The 14,320-nt window shown below is 48.4% G+C and overlaps 4 protein-coding genes across 4 annotated transcripts; 1 reads left to right on the plus strand and 3 right to left on the minus strand.

The window, feature by feature from the left end:
- Nucleotides 1-1,960: 1,960 nt before the first annotated feature.
- On the minus strand, nt 1,961-3,601 carry LOC128721490 (uncharacterized). Its single transcript, XM_053815284.1, has one exon. The coding sequence runs from the start codon at nt 3,599-3,601 to the stop codon at nt 1,961-1,963; it is 1,641 nt and encodes a 546-aa protein (XP_053671259.1).
- A 145-nt stretch (nt 3,602-3,746) lies between these two features.
- LOC128721693 (uncharacterized) lies at nt 3,747-5,756 on the minus strand. The gene is made up of 2 exons (XM_053815508.1): nt 5,628-5,756; nt 3,747-5,560 (listed from the first exon to the last, which is right to left on the minus strand). Exons 1-2 carry the CDS (start codon nt 5,754-5,756, stop codon nt 4,070-4,072), a joined length of 1,620 nt encoding a protein of 539 aa, XP_053671483.1. The 3' UTR covers nt 3,747-4,069.
- A 2,898-nt stretch (nt 5,757-8,654) lies between these two features.
- Nucleotides 8,655-10,370, minus strand: LOC128722473 (uncharacterized). Its single transcript, XM_053816142.1, has one exon. The coding sequence runs from the start codon at nt 10,368-10,370 to the stop codon at nt 8,655-8,657; it is 1,716 nt and encodes a 571-aa protein (XP_053672117.1).
- Nucleotides 10,371-11,242: 872 nt separating this feature from the next.
- Nucleotides 11,243-13,177, plus strand: LOC128721591 (uncharacterized). The gene is made up of 3 exons (XM_053815397.1): nt 11,243-11,371; nt 11,435-11,642; nt 11,743-13,177. Exons 1-3 carry the CDS (start codon nt 11,243-11,245, stop codon nt 13,044-13,046), a joined length of 1,641 nt encoding a protein of 546 aa, XP_053671372.1. The 3' UTR covers nt 13,047-13,177.
- The last annotated feature ends 1,143 nt before the right edge of the window (nt 13,178-14,320 follow it).

Consider the following 14,320-nt stretch of genomic DNA (forward strand, 5'->3'; position numbering starts at 1 on the left):
ATTTTCGAGTTTACTTTTTCGACGAACACGACTGCTTTTCCTTTTTATCACGGGTTCACTGGTGTTGGATGTTGGGAGCATACTTTGAAAAACATTTGTTAAAAGCATCGGATAAGTACAAAGGCGTTCATTAGTCTTTATTAGAGACTTGACACGAAGAGGCATCCAAATAAATAACTTTCTTATCAAAGTTGCTGTGAGTATGTGTGTGCGTGTGTGTGCGAGTGTTTGTGCACTGTATTGTCCTATAGATTAGGTTCTTGGCGTTGATAAACACGCTCTTATCGGTTAAACCTCAGATAAATGCAACCGGAGGCGCCCGTAGACATCAAGTTCAGCATGCGTCTTTTTTTATGTTTCTTCGAAACCCTCACGACGCCTCTACTTAATGCCATCATAACCGCTCTCGAAGCACTGAAGAGCCGGTTCCCCAGATTTATATTAATAGCGCGCTTAATACGATTACTTTTTAAGCTACATTTGATCAGCTCTCTCAACCGGCAGCGGAACTACATCACGAGATGAGAGTCTCGGCTAACCTCAGAAACGAGCACAAGTGCTTTACAAACACCCAGAGCGAGGCTAATTTAGCTGAAAGGTTCCCCGGCCCTTTGCGAGGGATTCTGTGGATGTGGTAATTATTTTCTAAGCAATAGCCACCGGAAGTGCCGGCAAAACCAGGGCACAAACCCGGCACGTGGTCACCGATCGGTTGGGAGTGTGAACTGCAGCCGGACCTCGACTTTCGTGTTTAAAATTATGCTGCTCGGTTGCTTTCGATTCGATTTCCGGCGGGTGCTTTCCCGTTCCGGATCGGTGAACGCCACCGTGACACCGTGGTTGGACGCTTTTGCAGTTAATTAGTGAAATTGATTCCTTGGCAGTGATGGGCGTGCGGCATTGACGTGCCCTAGCCCCAGGAAGTGGTCCGAGCTGAAAGAAAACCACCAAAACCACGGCGGTCAGGTCCGGTCTGGCTTTCGGTTGAATGGGCCATTATGGGGTTGCAAAAAGAAGAAGAAGAAAGTAGAGAAAAAAAACGGATCAACTAACGGAGCGAAATGGAGCACCGCAAATGTCGCTTTTTCGTTCGACATCGCGATACCGCTCCATCGAGGTCCTCGAGCTGGAAGGATTATTGCAGTGGGGATTCATTATCCTTCAAAATTAAAATTCCTTTCTCTTGGGAGGCAGGGTGGTGCTGGTAAACCCTCAGGAACGTGGGTGGAAGTAATCGGACGAATGCTTCGAAAGAAACGCGCACGTGGCCCTCAGCACGGATTCGGATTGAAAAAGGACACCAACGGTTCCGCCATTCCGGTGGCGGCTGTTTGCGTGCGTGCAGCTTATTTAAGCGAGCGACGTTGAATTAATTTTCTCCTTTTTTTTGTATTAGCCCTTTTTTTGGGTTATTTAGGGATTTTTTCTCCCGGCTTTTCTGAAAAGAAACCCCCAGGTCGTGCTTGTCGCGCACCATCGCCTTGCAGATCAATCTCGCGTTCGAAATTAAACTTAAATCGAGCAATCGAGTGGTTTCGGTGATATCGGGTGATAAGATGGTTATAATGACACCATAGTAAAGCGTTATTCGATGCCATTTGGAGCGCAACGTCTTTTGGGTGAATATTTCAGTGAAAACACATTTAAAGAAGGTATTTAAACGCAAGCGGAGCGTATAAAAATTCAAGCACTGGATGGCAAACTTTCGACAATAAATCAAGCGTCGCACGAACTGATGCATCAGTATGGTGCTGTGATCATCGTTTTGATAAGAAATAGAAGACAATCAGCTACAAACCGTCTTCTATCTGGCCCATTTCCCTTGGCATCTTTCGTGTGCACAGTTCTCAACGCGTGTTACATTAACTCAATCCAGCAGAGTGCGTTCGAGCTTTTGCTTTATTGGACTATCGTTAAAATCGTACTACCACGGCGAATGTCTGTCGTGTCTCTGCCGCAACTATAGCTTCGCCTTTCGTTGCAGCGTGGCTCTCAACTCTCGCCGCAGGATCTTGCCGCTACCCGTTTTCGGAATTTCGTCCACAAAATACACACCCCCACGCAATCGCTTCTGGGGCGAAAGCCTTGCGGCGACAAACTGTGCCAGTTCCGTCTCCCCAACGACCGGAACATTCGGTTGCGTCACGACGAACGCCGCCGGCAGTTCACCGGCTTCATCATCCGGCAGTCCAATTACGGCACAATCCCGTACGGCCGGATGCGCCAACAGAACGTCCTCCAGTTCGGCCGGTGGCACCTGAAAGCCCTTGTACTTGATCAGATCCTTGATGCGATCTACGATGAAAAAGTCCCGATCTTCGTCGTAATACCCGACATCTCCGGTGTGCAGCCAGCCATCGCTGTCGATAATGTCACGCGTCGCTTGATCATTCCCGAGATAGCCCTTCATCACGAGCGGACCTTTCACACAGATCTCGCCTGTTTGGTTCGGTCCGAGTGCGTCTCCGGTCTCGAGATCAACCACCTTCGCGAATGTGGTTTGGTGCACTTTCCCACAGGAGCCTACCTTGTCGTCCGTGCGTGAAATCACGCCCAACGAAGTCTCACTCATGCCGTACCCGTTGCGGATGCCACGCACATTTGGCAGTCGGGTTAGAGCTAGTTCCTCCACCTCACGACTCAACGGAGCAGCTCCACACAAGACGGCATGCAGCGAACTCAGATCGTACTCAGCCACAAGCGGACTCTTCGCTAGGAACAGCACCAACGGTGGCACCAGGCTCATCATGGTCACCCGATGATCTTGGATCGTGCGCAGAAACAGATGCGGTTCGAACCGTGGCAGGACCACCATCGGTGCTCGGTTCAGGCAGCTGTTGAGCGACAGCATGAACCCGAACACGTGGTAGAATGGAAGCAGTCCAAGAAGGCGTACCGGTACGGGCAGCTGGGTGTAGCGTGGATCTTCAGCCTGGTACGCTATTACGGTCATCAGGTTGTGGTGTGTCAGCTGGACTGCCTTTGGTAAACCCGTGGTACCTGAGGACATCACAAGGACGGCGACTTGCTGCTGGAGTTGAACCGGTTGCGGCGTGAAGCCAGTCAGCCCCGGTACGGGTCCACTATCGAAGAAGTCCTTCCATAGGGCGACTCCACGCTGGCGAGATACCGAGTTACCGAGGGCCACAAGCAGCTTAATGGAAGGTAATTGATTGCGTAGGGCGAGTACGCGTTGAAGTGCCGGTTCGGACACGAATAAAGCCCGTGGTTGGGTCAGACGAAGCACGTGCGTTAGCTCGGAAGCGCTATAGCCGGAGTTAATCGGAAGGACCGTTCCACCGAGCAGGATCGTAGCGAACGTGATGACCGGATAGTTGACGGTGTTCTCGCTGCAGATACCCACCACGGAACCACGCTTGATACCGAGCCGATGGAAGCGGTTGGCGAGTTTAAGGACACGAGCAAGGATCTGGTGGTACGTGAGCGTTTCACCGGATACTCCATCGATCAGGGCCACTTCGTCGCCATTGCGGTGCAAGCGCTTTAGGATGAGTTCACCTAGCGAACGGCATCCGTCTTCAATGCTGTTGCGTAGGTCGCCACCGTACAACACGAACCGGTCGGAAGATGTCTTGTCCATCTCGCACGAAGATCACGTCTGAAACAGAACAAACCTTCGTCGGTGAGCAAACGGACCAAGCGTAGAGATGGGCAAAGACGCCAAAAGTTCGATGTTAATAAATGTCCAATACTCAAGCGTAAAAATAGACTCAGATTTGAGCAGATTTTAACAACAGAATTTAATTTATTCAACCTCCACAAATGTTTCACTTAATACATGCGTGTGCTATGAAAGAATACCGAATCAGCCTTCGTGGTTTCTAATCTTCTCTACGGGCAACCCTCACGTCTGTAGCTCGTTTCACTGAGTCGCGTTTGCAGAATTCCGCACCTCACAAAACGATGACCCGGCACTATCGCTTTAGCGGACCCTGCTGATGCTGCCTTATCGCGATCGGTGCCAGATACAACCGGCCCCAACAATCGCGCCTTGTTTGCGGGTGCGCGTTTATCAGCATGACGTAGCCCGTTTTTTCCACCGTCTGATTTAAAGCTTCGCCCGAGGGAATAAGGCGACCAGCTCGCGGCGTAGTATCTTACCGCTCGGTGTCTTGGGGATTTCGTGGAGAAAGCGAACACCTCCTCGCAGGTGCTTCTGCTTTGACAACCGTTCGGCCACGTACTGCTGCACTTCACTCTCCGTGAGGCTGGCACCTGGTTGCAGGACAACGAACGCCGCTGGAAGCTGACCAGCGGCCTGATCCGGTCGTCCAACCACCGCACAATCCTTGATGGCCGGATGCTCGAGGAGAACCGCCTCTAGCTCAGCCGGTGGCACCTGGAAGCCTTTGTACTTGATGAGGTCCTTAAGCCGATCGACGATGTAGAAGTTGGCGTCCTCATCGAAGTATCCCGTGTCACCGGTACGCAACCAACCGTCCCGGCTGATCATCTCACGAGTCGCACGTTCGTTGCCAAGGTAGCCCTTCATGATCAGTGGGCCTTTTACGCAGATCTCGCCTGTCTGGCCAGGACCCAGTGTGCGGCCGGTCTCGACGTCGACCACCTTTACCCAGCTGAGCTTGTTCACCTTACCGACGCTTCCGTGAAGATCGGACGCGCGCGTCATCACACCCAGCGAGGTTTCGCTGAGCCCATACCCGACGAGGATCATCTGCACGCTCGGGAGCCTCCGAAGGACGGCCAGTTCAAGCTCCTTGCTGAGTGGAGCCGCACCACAACCGAGCACCACGAGCGAGCTTAGATCGTACTTTTCCACGAGCGGGTGTTTCGCGAGAAACACCATCAACGGTGGAGCTAGTGAGGCCACCGTCACGCGGTACTTCTGCACTGTCGCAAGGAACAACGTCGGTTCGAAGCGTGGCAACGCCACCAGCTGGCGACCGTTTAACAGCGAGTGCATCAGCACCATGTAACCGTACACGTGGAAAAACGGCAGCAACCCGAGAGCGATCTGTTCGAACGGGAAAAGGCGCGCGTTTTCGCGCATATACGCCAACACACACATCACGTTATGGTGCGTCAGCTGAACCGCCTTCGGTAGACCCGTAGTGCCCGAGGACAGCACCATCAGGCCAACCTGATCACCCAGCTCGACCGGTTGTGGCGTAAAGGTGACGAACTGGACGCGGTTTCGATCAAACAGCTCGCGGAACAGCGTCACCCGAGGATGGGGCTTTTGGTCACCAAATTGCACCGCCAGCTTCACGGATGGAACCGTTCGTAGAAGCGGTTGCAGTGTGGCCATAGCCAATGGTGACGCGAAAATGGCACGTGGTTGTGTCTGCTTTAGGATATGAGCCAGCTCGGTCGCGGTGTAACCTGGATTCAGAAGGATCGGGATTGCGCGTAGGTACGTCGCTGCGAACGTCACGATCGGCATTTCGATGCGGTTCTCGCACATCACCGCTACGACGGTGTTTTTCTTGATGCCAAGTCGATGGAACCGGTTCGCAAGGCGTACCGATCGCTCCAGCACGTCAGCGTACGTGAATCGTTCGTCCGAAACGCCATCGATCTGGAAGGAGGGTTTTGTAGCTCAGTTAACTGAACGGGTGCAGTTCATCTTCGATCGCTATACTCACGAATGCCACCCCATCGCCGTTTTCCTTCAGGCGCTTGATGATCAGCTCTCCGAGCGATCGACAACCGGCCTCGATGGGTTCTTCGAGTGATCCGCCGTAGAAGACGTACTTTTCGTCGTTGGTGCCCATGTTTCTCTTGCTGCCTTATGCTGATGCCCGCAGCCACGGTCAATTAAACACTGCACACCCTTCAGTGGTGGTGTTGCGTCGTGATGTTTTCTTGTCTCGCCGTTGCTGATAATAAACAGCGCACCCCGTGTGTGCGTGAGCGAACGTGGTGCGTGGTGGTGAGTATTTTTAACGCACCCCTATGTCGCGATCGACCCGTGGATGGCGACCATAGATGGGGTAACGGTAGGAAAATGGTTCTCGAAACGATGTTTAATTTTTTCTTTTCGTACCGAAGCAACAGTAAAATGAAACCCGTGTCTGTGGGTGAATGTTGTAAAATATTGTACAAATTTGTTTTTATGTTTATGTAATTTGCAACATATTTTGCCCATAGTTCTTTATGATCACACGGTGCATAGTGGGCAAAATGCATTCTAGAGCGTAATAATTCATTTGCTATAAAACACAAACAACAAAACATGCCCATACCCACGTTTCTGTAATTAATGAACCATATTTTAAGAAAGTTTCAATCAAATATATTAAACAAATAATTATGTTTCAAATAATGCACTTACATCCAAGTAGGCTGCATCGAGGCCGTCTAGCTAGGTAGTGTATCTTTTATTCCATTCTCGTTGCAACACGCTGTTTCACATCGATGCATTGAATTAAATGCCACTCAATGATGTTTAATTATTCGGAGAACTATTACATCGAGTAATTAATGCAATATGTGATTTTGTATGGGAACTCAGTTCTCGGGAAAACTCGGAAAATTTGTCACCCTTCAGTACAACACTGGACGACAAAGGCATCATGCAGTGGATCGCAGTGGCGCTGATGTTTAGCCACGTTCTGTGCATGAAACGCGCCAACGAAGTGGTCGACTATGTGGCCGACATAACGCATGCTTTGGAACAGCGCTACGCCGGAACATTTATCTGTTGGTTGTTGCAGTTCAGCGTAGAGGCCGATCCAAAGACCATGCGCAACTTATTGGCGCGTAAGTTATCTACTGAGAGGAAGATTACTCTACTGCAAGCAGATATGGAAGCAGCTTACGATTCATCGTATCCAGTGCCCAACGTGGTCGCAATTTTTAGCGATACATTCAACGAGGCTCTCGATGTCGCTATCGTTAAAACGTGGATGGAAGCGATTCCAAACGAAGCGGTTGTGTTTGTTTTGTTTAAAACGACAATGTTTCCAGCGATCACAGCCGTGGCCGCAAATTTTGCCTCCTACGGTGTGATGAATTTGATCATGTTGCCAACTAATCAAGATTCGTTTTACACCTTTCGGTACGCTCCATTAAGACCAGTTCTGCACGTTGGGAAACCTTCCCTGGACGCGCTGTTGTACGATCGGTTGAGTACCCTCGAGATCAAGGAGCTGTCTGCAAGCTATGTGAAGGATATTTATGTGACTCCCATTCAAGGAGAGCTCGGTGGTGAGGATATGAATCTGTTCAAGCTGTACTTTGAAAAGCTCCAAATAACGCTGCTGCTCGAAGAGCCTACATGCGACGACTTGCAAACATATGTGGATTGTCTTGCACACAGCAACGGTGGCGTTCATATTAATCGGTTTACATCGACCAGATACTCTTCGCAGTTGGTTGACGTGATCGAGTTGGACAAGGACGTTATTTTTGTGCCCCGTGGGGCAACGATAGCTGTCGGAAAACTTCTGCTTCGCCCGTTCGAGCAAGGTGTTTGGGTGCTGCTAGCATCCATCTGGCTGATTTTCACTCTGCTGCACCACTGTGCTCCGACACTGATCCAGAACAACCTCTTTCTTCTTGCACTGGTGGGCTACGAGAGGCGTAACCTGCGCTTGACCGGAAGCTGTGAAAAAGTGCTTGCCACTGCGCTGATCATGCTGGTGTTCCAACTGCAGTGTGCCTACGAAACGAAGCTCATTTCGTACATGATCGAAAGGCCAACGGAGCCCAATCCGCGTACGATCGAGGACCTTCGCCAGAGCAACCTACAGGTGGTGGTCAACCGAAAAGTCATGGATCCGGACGAGCTCCGTGGGCCACTTGCCGGTATAATGCTGGAATCCGACAATCAGCCGTTTGAGCTGAAGGATAAGGCATTTGTGGCAAACATGTACGGGTTACAGTTGGCATTTTTGGACGCTATTAATATCGATCCCAGCAACGGCAAGCCTCGGTACATTATGCTCGAGGAAACGCTGGGCCAACGGCTGGCATTTTATTATTTCCCCAAGAAGAGCGTGCTGAAACGAGGGTTCGCCAAATTTCGGCGTGCCGTGTTTGAAGCTGGTCTGCAGCAGCACTGGAGAGCGACGTTGGTGGCGTTTCTCGATCACAGGCGTAAGGCGATCATCGACAAAATTGCGGATCAGGATATTCACATTCACACGCTTGGACCGGTGCTAATATGCTTCTCATTTTTATGGTTGGTTGCGCTTGGAGTGTTTTTTTGTGAGCATGCATATCAAAGATGTCACAGCAGAGAAGAAGGACAAGCAGCGGATTAAAAAAGAAAACGAACGGTCAAGGAAAAACTTGGAATAGTTTAAGAACAATTTTATTCAGTAAACAATCATCAGCATACATTAAGCAAACGTGTCGAAATTGTTTGTAAATTTAAAGTTTATCTAGTTTTTGTTTTGCTGTTGAAGTGCGTTCAAAGTTTGTGTCTTTATTTATTGCACATACAAACGTTAGCAAGCTTTACATTCTGGTATCATACGGAGTTGCGAATATTTCCACAATTATCAAGAGTTGTCTTACGGGAATAAATAAGGCATAACTGTACATGTATAGTGTTTATGTTTTAGGCGTTATGTCTCAAATGTACGTGAGTGCAAGTTTATATTATGTATCGGGTTTAACATCAATTATCCAGTTCATATAGTCAATGAGAAAATGAGTGATTGAAATTAGTTTGATTGTTTCTTAAGTCTGCAGATCGCAAGTTCGCAGAGAAACACTATACCAGAAGCGCACCATAGAAGGGCTAAAATGATAAATAATGCCCTCAAATTGTCCAAACGAATGGTGTTTTGCTCGATTGTGTTGTGGTGTATTTTCTGATAGGACACATGCCTTCTTCGTCCGTACTGGAGTATCATCTGTTGTCTCCAATGTTGATGCAATCCAGCCTCGAACGCTTGCCGACGGAACCGAGCGAAGGGCTCTCTAAATATTGAATTCTTCCGAAAGTAATAGAAATATACATCATGCCAAATCGTTTGCTCCAGGATGACATACAGATATCCCCCGCTATTGGGATCAATGTTAAAAATATCATTTTGAAGCAGTTGCAATACAAATAAATTGTTTATGAAAGCTTCTTTTTTCAATTCTACGAATTTGTATGTGGAAATCAGCTTAATGCCTTCCAAATTAAAGTACGTACGATCAATGTCGTAATGTCTTGCATCGACAAAAACCGGGATGTTAGCTTTACGTAGATCTTCAAGAGTTTGAGGGTCTGGTTTGGAAGGCCAATTTATCATCCCCGAGATCAGTAGCGTTTCGTATGCGCACATGAGCTGAAAGCACAGCACAATCAAGCCAATAGCAACAAGTTTTTCACACCGTCCGGTTTTGTGAAGCGTGCGCTTCTCCCAACCGAACAGCGCTAGTAGGAAAAGATTGTTTTGAAACATTCTCGCAGCGTATCGGTGCAGCAGTGCGAAGATAACGAACAATATTGCAAACAATATCCACACGCTAGTGTCGAACGGAATCATGAGGATTTCCACGATCGTCAAGAGTCGTCCTCGGGGAACAAATATGGCGTTTTTGTGGATTTCGATCGTGTCTACCAAACATTGTTGCTGATAAGAATCAAATCCAAGGCGATTTAAAATGATGGAGTTGTTTTGATCACTTATGCATTGCATTACAGTCGTTTCAGATTGGTTACAATTTATCAGCTCGATGTTAAGCTTGATACCAAGCCGACCGTAGAATAGCTTAAACAGCTGTATATCCTCTCCTTCTATCGATTCATTCAAAGCGTAAATAAAAGGATCTGCTACATACGCAGCTGGAATACTTTTAATACTTAGTTCACTCACCCGATCGTAAAGTAAAGCTTCAGGAGAGGGAAACCCGGAGTGACGGACAACTCGCAATGGGGCATAATTGAACGTGTAGATCGAATCAACGTTGGTAGCGATCATGATTAGGTACACGATTGAAAATGATGCTAATACATTAGCTGTTTCTGCCACCAGATGGGAGCTAGTTGCGTGGAAAAGTAGAATCGTAACACTACTGGCTGGAATCATCTCAAGCCAAGTGCGTATATTTTCGACACTTACGTTTGCGTCTAAATGACTCAAGCAAATAACGATCATTTTCGGTTCCTCAAGTGATGGGTGATGAGGCGTGCTAATATCGGCCTGCAGTAGAGACAGATTTTCCCGCGAAGAAAGCTGCTGCGCTACCGAATTGCGAAGATCGGCCGTCGCTTGTTCTTCGTTGAATTGCAGCAGCCAGCAAATGAATGTGCCGAAGTAACGTTGACTTAGGAATAGCGACACGTTTTTCACATACTGAACTACTTCTGTTTCCCGCTCAGTTCCTGCAGCTGGATGTGATGTGGAAAGTATGGCAAACAATAACAGCTTCAAATGTAGAGCCATGCTGCGCCTCACTGAGGTTTTATCTATAATGTTGCACTGTATGCAATGCTCGGATATCGAAGCCAATATATAGAGATGGTTTAATGGCAGGCTATGCAGAAGTAATCCATTTGTCTAATTTTTTAAAGTACATTTCTAGAACGCGAAGAAATTATTTATAGGTTGCTAATAAGAGCTTTCAACAGAAAGTGGTGAATTATCGCTTAATCCGGTATTCCGACATTGTTTCACAAAATAATAAGGCTTCCTTTTGAGTGTTTTTAATTTGTATCCAATCCAATTCGGTTATACGTTATTAACAGCCACTACACTTAGAGTTCTTAGATCGCATTTACGGTATAATCGCAGATTTCGTCGATTCATGCTAAGAGTGTGCATTTTCAAGCGTGATAAAAACACCTACCAATGCTTTAATTACACGTTGTTGCAGATAAGCTTATCGTTATGGTTATGCGCCTTTCTTTTCAGAATACAAGGTAACGCAACTGATCTACACAATCGCCCCCGAGCATCGATGTAGCGTTTTGGGAAATAAATCAATGAAAAGTTGTTGCAATTAAAAACTGGACACAAGCACCGATTCGCCGGATCCATAGTGCGGTGGCTGACATTATCACCACCACTGTCAAGCTGCCCGATGGGCTTCTAACACGACGCACCTAAGCACCGACGCAGCCATTCGTCACGCAACGCTCAACGCGTCCAAAACCGGTTCCCTAAGCCGGTGTGCCACTGACAGCTCGAGTGTGATTATTTGTGTCCGCCCTTTGCGGCTATCTTGCGCGAGTTCTACACCACCTTTGTACTCGCGGGTCAACCCGGTGTTTGACGTTCGAGCTGGTGGGTCAGTGATTTTTTGGTGAAAAGCGAACATGCACACACAGGAGGACGAACGGTACGTGCTGTACGGTGGACCTGACCCGACCGACCTGGACCACTATGGCTCGCTTGGTGAGGTGATCGTGGAGGAACTGAAGTTACGACCTGCGAACATTGGCCTGGTACTGCTGGGGTTGCTAGCTCCGTTGTGAACCTTCATTACAGTGTGTTCTTTTTCACCGTAGATCGATCCAGTGACGCTTGAAGAGCTCAGCTATGCGCAAATTCTGGAACGCTCCGGACGGCTGGCACTGGGTCTGGCCAAGTTAGGCATCGGCCCGACAGACAACGTGGCGATCGTGAGCCAAAACAGCTTAGACTACTGCATCACGCTGTTTGGCAGCATCTTCGTGGGGGCTCCATTAGCACTGCTCAACCCGGGCTACGTCGAAGGTACGCCCTTATCACCACCGTGTGCCCTTATCGGGTCAGTGGTTGATAGATAGATAAAATTAAAATGCATAATCAACGCTAACCGTGCGCTTTCTCGCAGGGGAGCTATCGCACGCGATAGGGCTTGCTCGACCGCGGCTTATCTTCATATCGCCGGATGTACTGGAGAAGCTAATGCGAGCTCTTGCCGCGTTACCGGGAGGTACGACTCCCCGGGTAGTGCTCTGTGGAGAGCATCCGGCCGTCGGAAAATACCCGGGTGTAATACCCTTCGAACAGCTGCTTCGTGATGGTGCCGCATTCAACCCGACCCACTATAAACCGGCTCCGGTCGATAAGACACGGCATGTCGCGCTAGTGGTGTTATCATCCGGCACAACCGGGTTACCTAAGGGTGTTGAGCTGACACACCACAGCATCATCTCGACGATCGCACACTCGAAGGAAGCCGCAAAGGTGATCGAGCTACCGGATCAGCTTGTGGCGTTGGCCGTGACACCACTGTTCCACGTGGTGGCTGGCGTCGGATTGCTTAACATGGTGACGAACAACTGCCGGTGTGTGGTGATGCCCCGATTCGATCCGCATCTGTTTCTCAGCTGTATCGAGAAGTACCGCGTGAACCTGATGACGCTCGTGCCACCGCTGATGGTGTTCCTGGCCAAACACCCGATGGTGGATGACTTCGATCTGTCCTCGCTCATGACGCTGATATGTGGTGCGGCACCACTCAGCCGTGAGGTTGAGGATCAAGTGCGTGAACGGCTCGGTGTGGCCTTCATCCGGCAAGGATATGGCATGAGCGAGACCACGCTCGGTGTGCTGATGCAGGACGGGTACGACAACAAACCGGGCAGTGTTGGCCGTGTGCGGATGGGCCAATGGGTGAAGGTGATTGACCCCGAGACGGGTCGAGCCCTTGGTCCGAACCAGCGTGGGGAGTTGTGCTTCCGTGGGTCTCTCATCATGAAGGGCTACGTGGGTCGTGAACGAGCCATCGATGCCGACGGTTGGCTACACACCGGTGACGTTGCGTACTACGACGAGGATCACGAGTTCTTTATCGTCGATCGCATCAAGGAGCTGATCAAGTACAAAGGCTTCCAGGTGCCACCGGCTGAGCTGGAAGCGATTCTGCTCGAGCATCCGCGCATTAGTGATGCGGCCGTGATTGGAGTGCCGGATGAGCGAGCGGGCGAGTTACCGATGGCGTTCGTGGTGACGGAGGACGGTGAGCGGATGACCGAACGGGAGGTGCAGGACTTTGTCGCTGGGAAGGTATCGGAACAGAAGCGGCTTCGCGGAGGTGTCCGGTTTGTAACGGAAATCCCGAAGACGGCGAGTGGGAAAATCCTTCGCCGGGAGCTGCGGGATCAGGTCAAGAGTACCAAAGCGAAGCTTTAGTCGGTGAGAATGTGTGCCTTGGGAGTCCTTGGGATTTCTTCTATCTAGTCGCAGCGAGGGTTAAGGGAGACCGGGTTTGGTGTGTTTTAATTTGATTGTGAAATAAACCGATCGACCGTTAGTGCGGTCAATGTTACTGGGGTCATTGTACGTAGCTGCGTGTGCTGTTTTTGTGCAGGGCGTCAAGGGCCATACTGCGTTGTTGTATTATTGGTGTGCATAATTGAAGCTTGTGTTCCGGAAGTACACACTTCCGTCGAGAGAGTCGCTGAGCTTGAGATAAGTAGTTTTGATGTGCTTTTCGTGATTTTTGAAATGGATTACCTCTGGAAAGAATTACAAATGATATGCTGCTGATGAATATATTAATTGCATTTTTACAAAAAAATTGCTTTAATGTTTAGGTTACGTTGAACTAACTAGATAGATTATCCGATTTAATTCAGGCAATCAAGTCATGAAAAATCAGCTCGTTTTCCTGAGACAATAACGAAAAACATCGCTTATGATTCCATGAAATTTCTCTTCATCTCATATCTGTTTGGAGAGAGTATTTCTGCCGACCAAGTCTTGGAAATTGCCTCGCTTTTCCAGCACACATTTCCAAGAAAACCGTCCTTAGCTCCATGAAATTTTTCTTCTTTTGATTTTCCCTTTGATCGGGACTCTCTTTCAAAAGCAAATTTTAGGTTTTGGTTTGAAAAAAAAAACAAACCTGACTTAAGCTACCCTGCAACATTAACGTTACCTAAAACCAACTAAGCCATTCAACCGCCACCGGCCTCTCTGTTCATCCGCAGGTTCCTAAAAATCAAAATCACGTTTTCACCATTTTTGACGTTGGAATTTGCTACCAAAAAAGACAAGTGGTAACAGGAAAGCATGAGTTAAGGAGGCTGCACGCGTTCGACCTTATCGACGATGGAGTTGTTCCGCTCTCACATGTGGAAGCCAAAGGTTGTTTTATGTCAACAGATAATGGGCAAACATTCAGTACTAATGAAATTACTAATGCATCCCCCAAACCGAGAACAACCATGAATGGTAGCCTCTTTATGTCATGCAATTCTGTTACAAAACTGGAAAATTTTAGTACATTTTATCCCTTTTTTTCGAAAAAGCTGCAAATGTTTTATTTAAATATCTTTTCTACCAACGAATTATTTCGTTAGTTTTTTATCATACATCATCATAATTTGTACTTCTCTCTCTCTCTCTCTCTCTCTCTCTCTTTTTTTTTATTTGCGCTTTCGATTTGTCTCTTGCGCTTACTT

The sequence above is a fragment of the Anopheles nili genome, chromosome 2 (assembly GCF_943737925.1).
Source record: "Anopheles nili chromosome 2, idAnoNiliSN_F5_01, whole genome shotgun sequence".
NCBI lineage: Eukaryota > Metazoa > Arthropoda > Insecta > Diptera > Culicidae > Anopheles > Anopheles nili.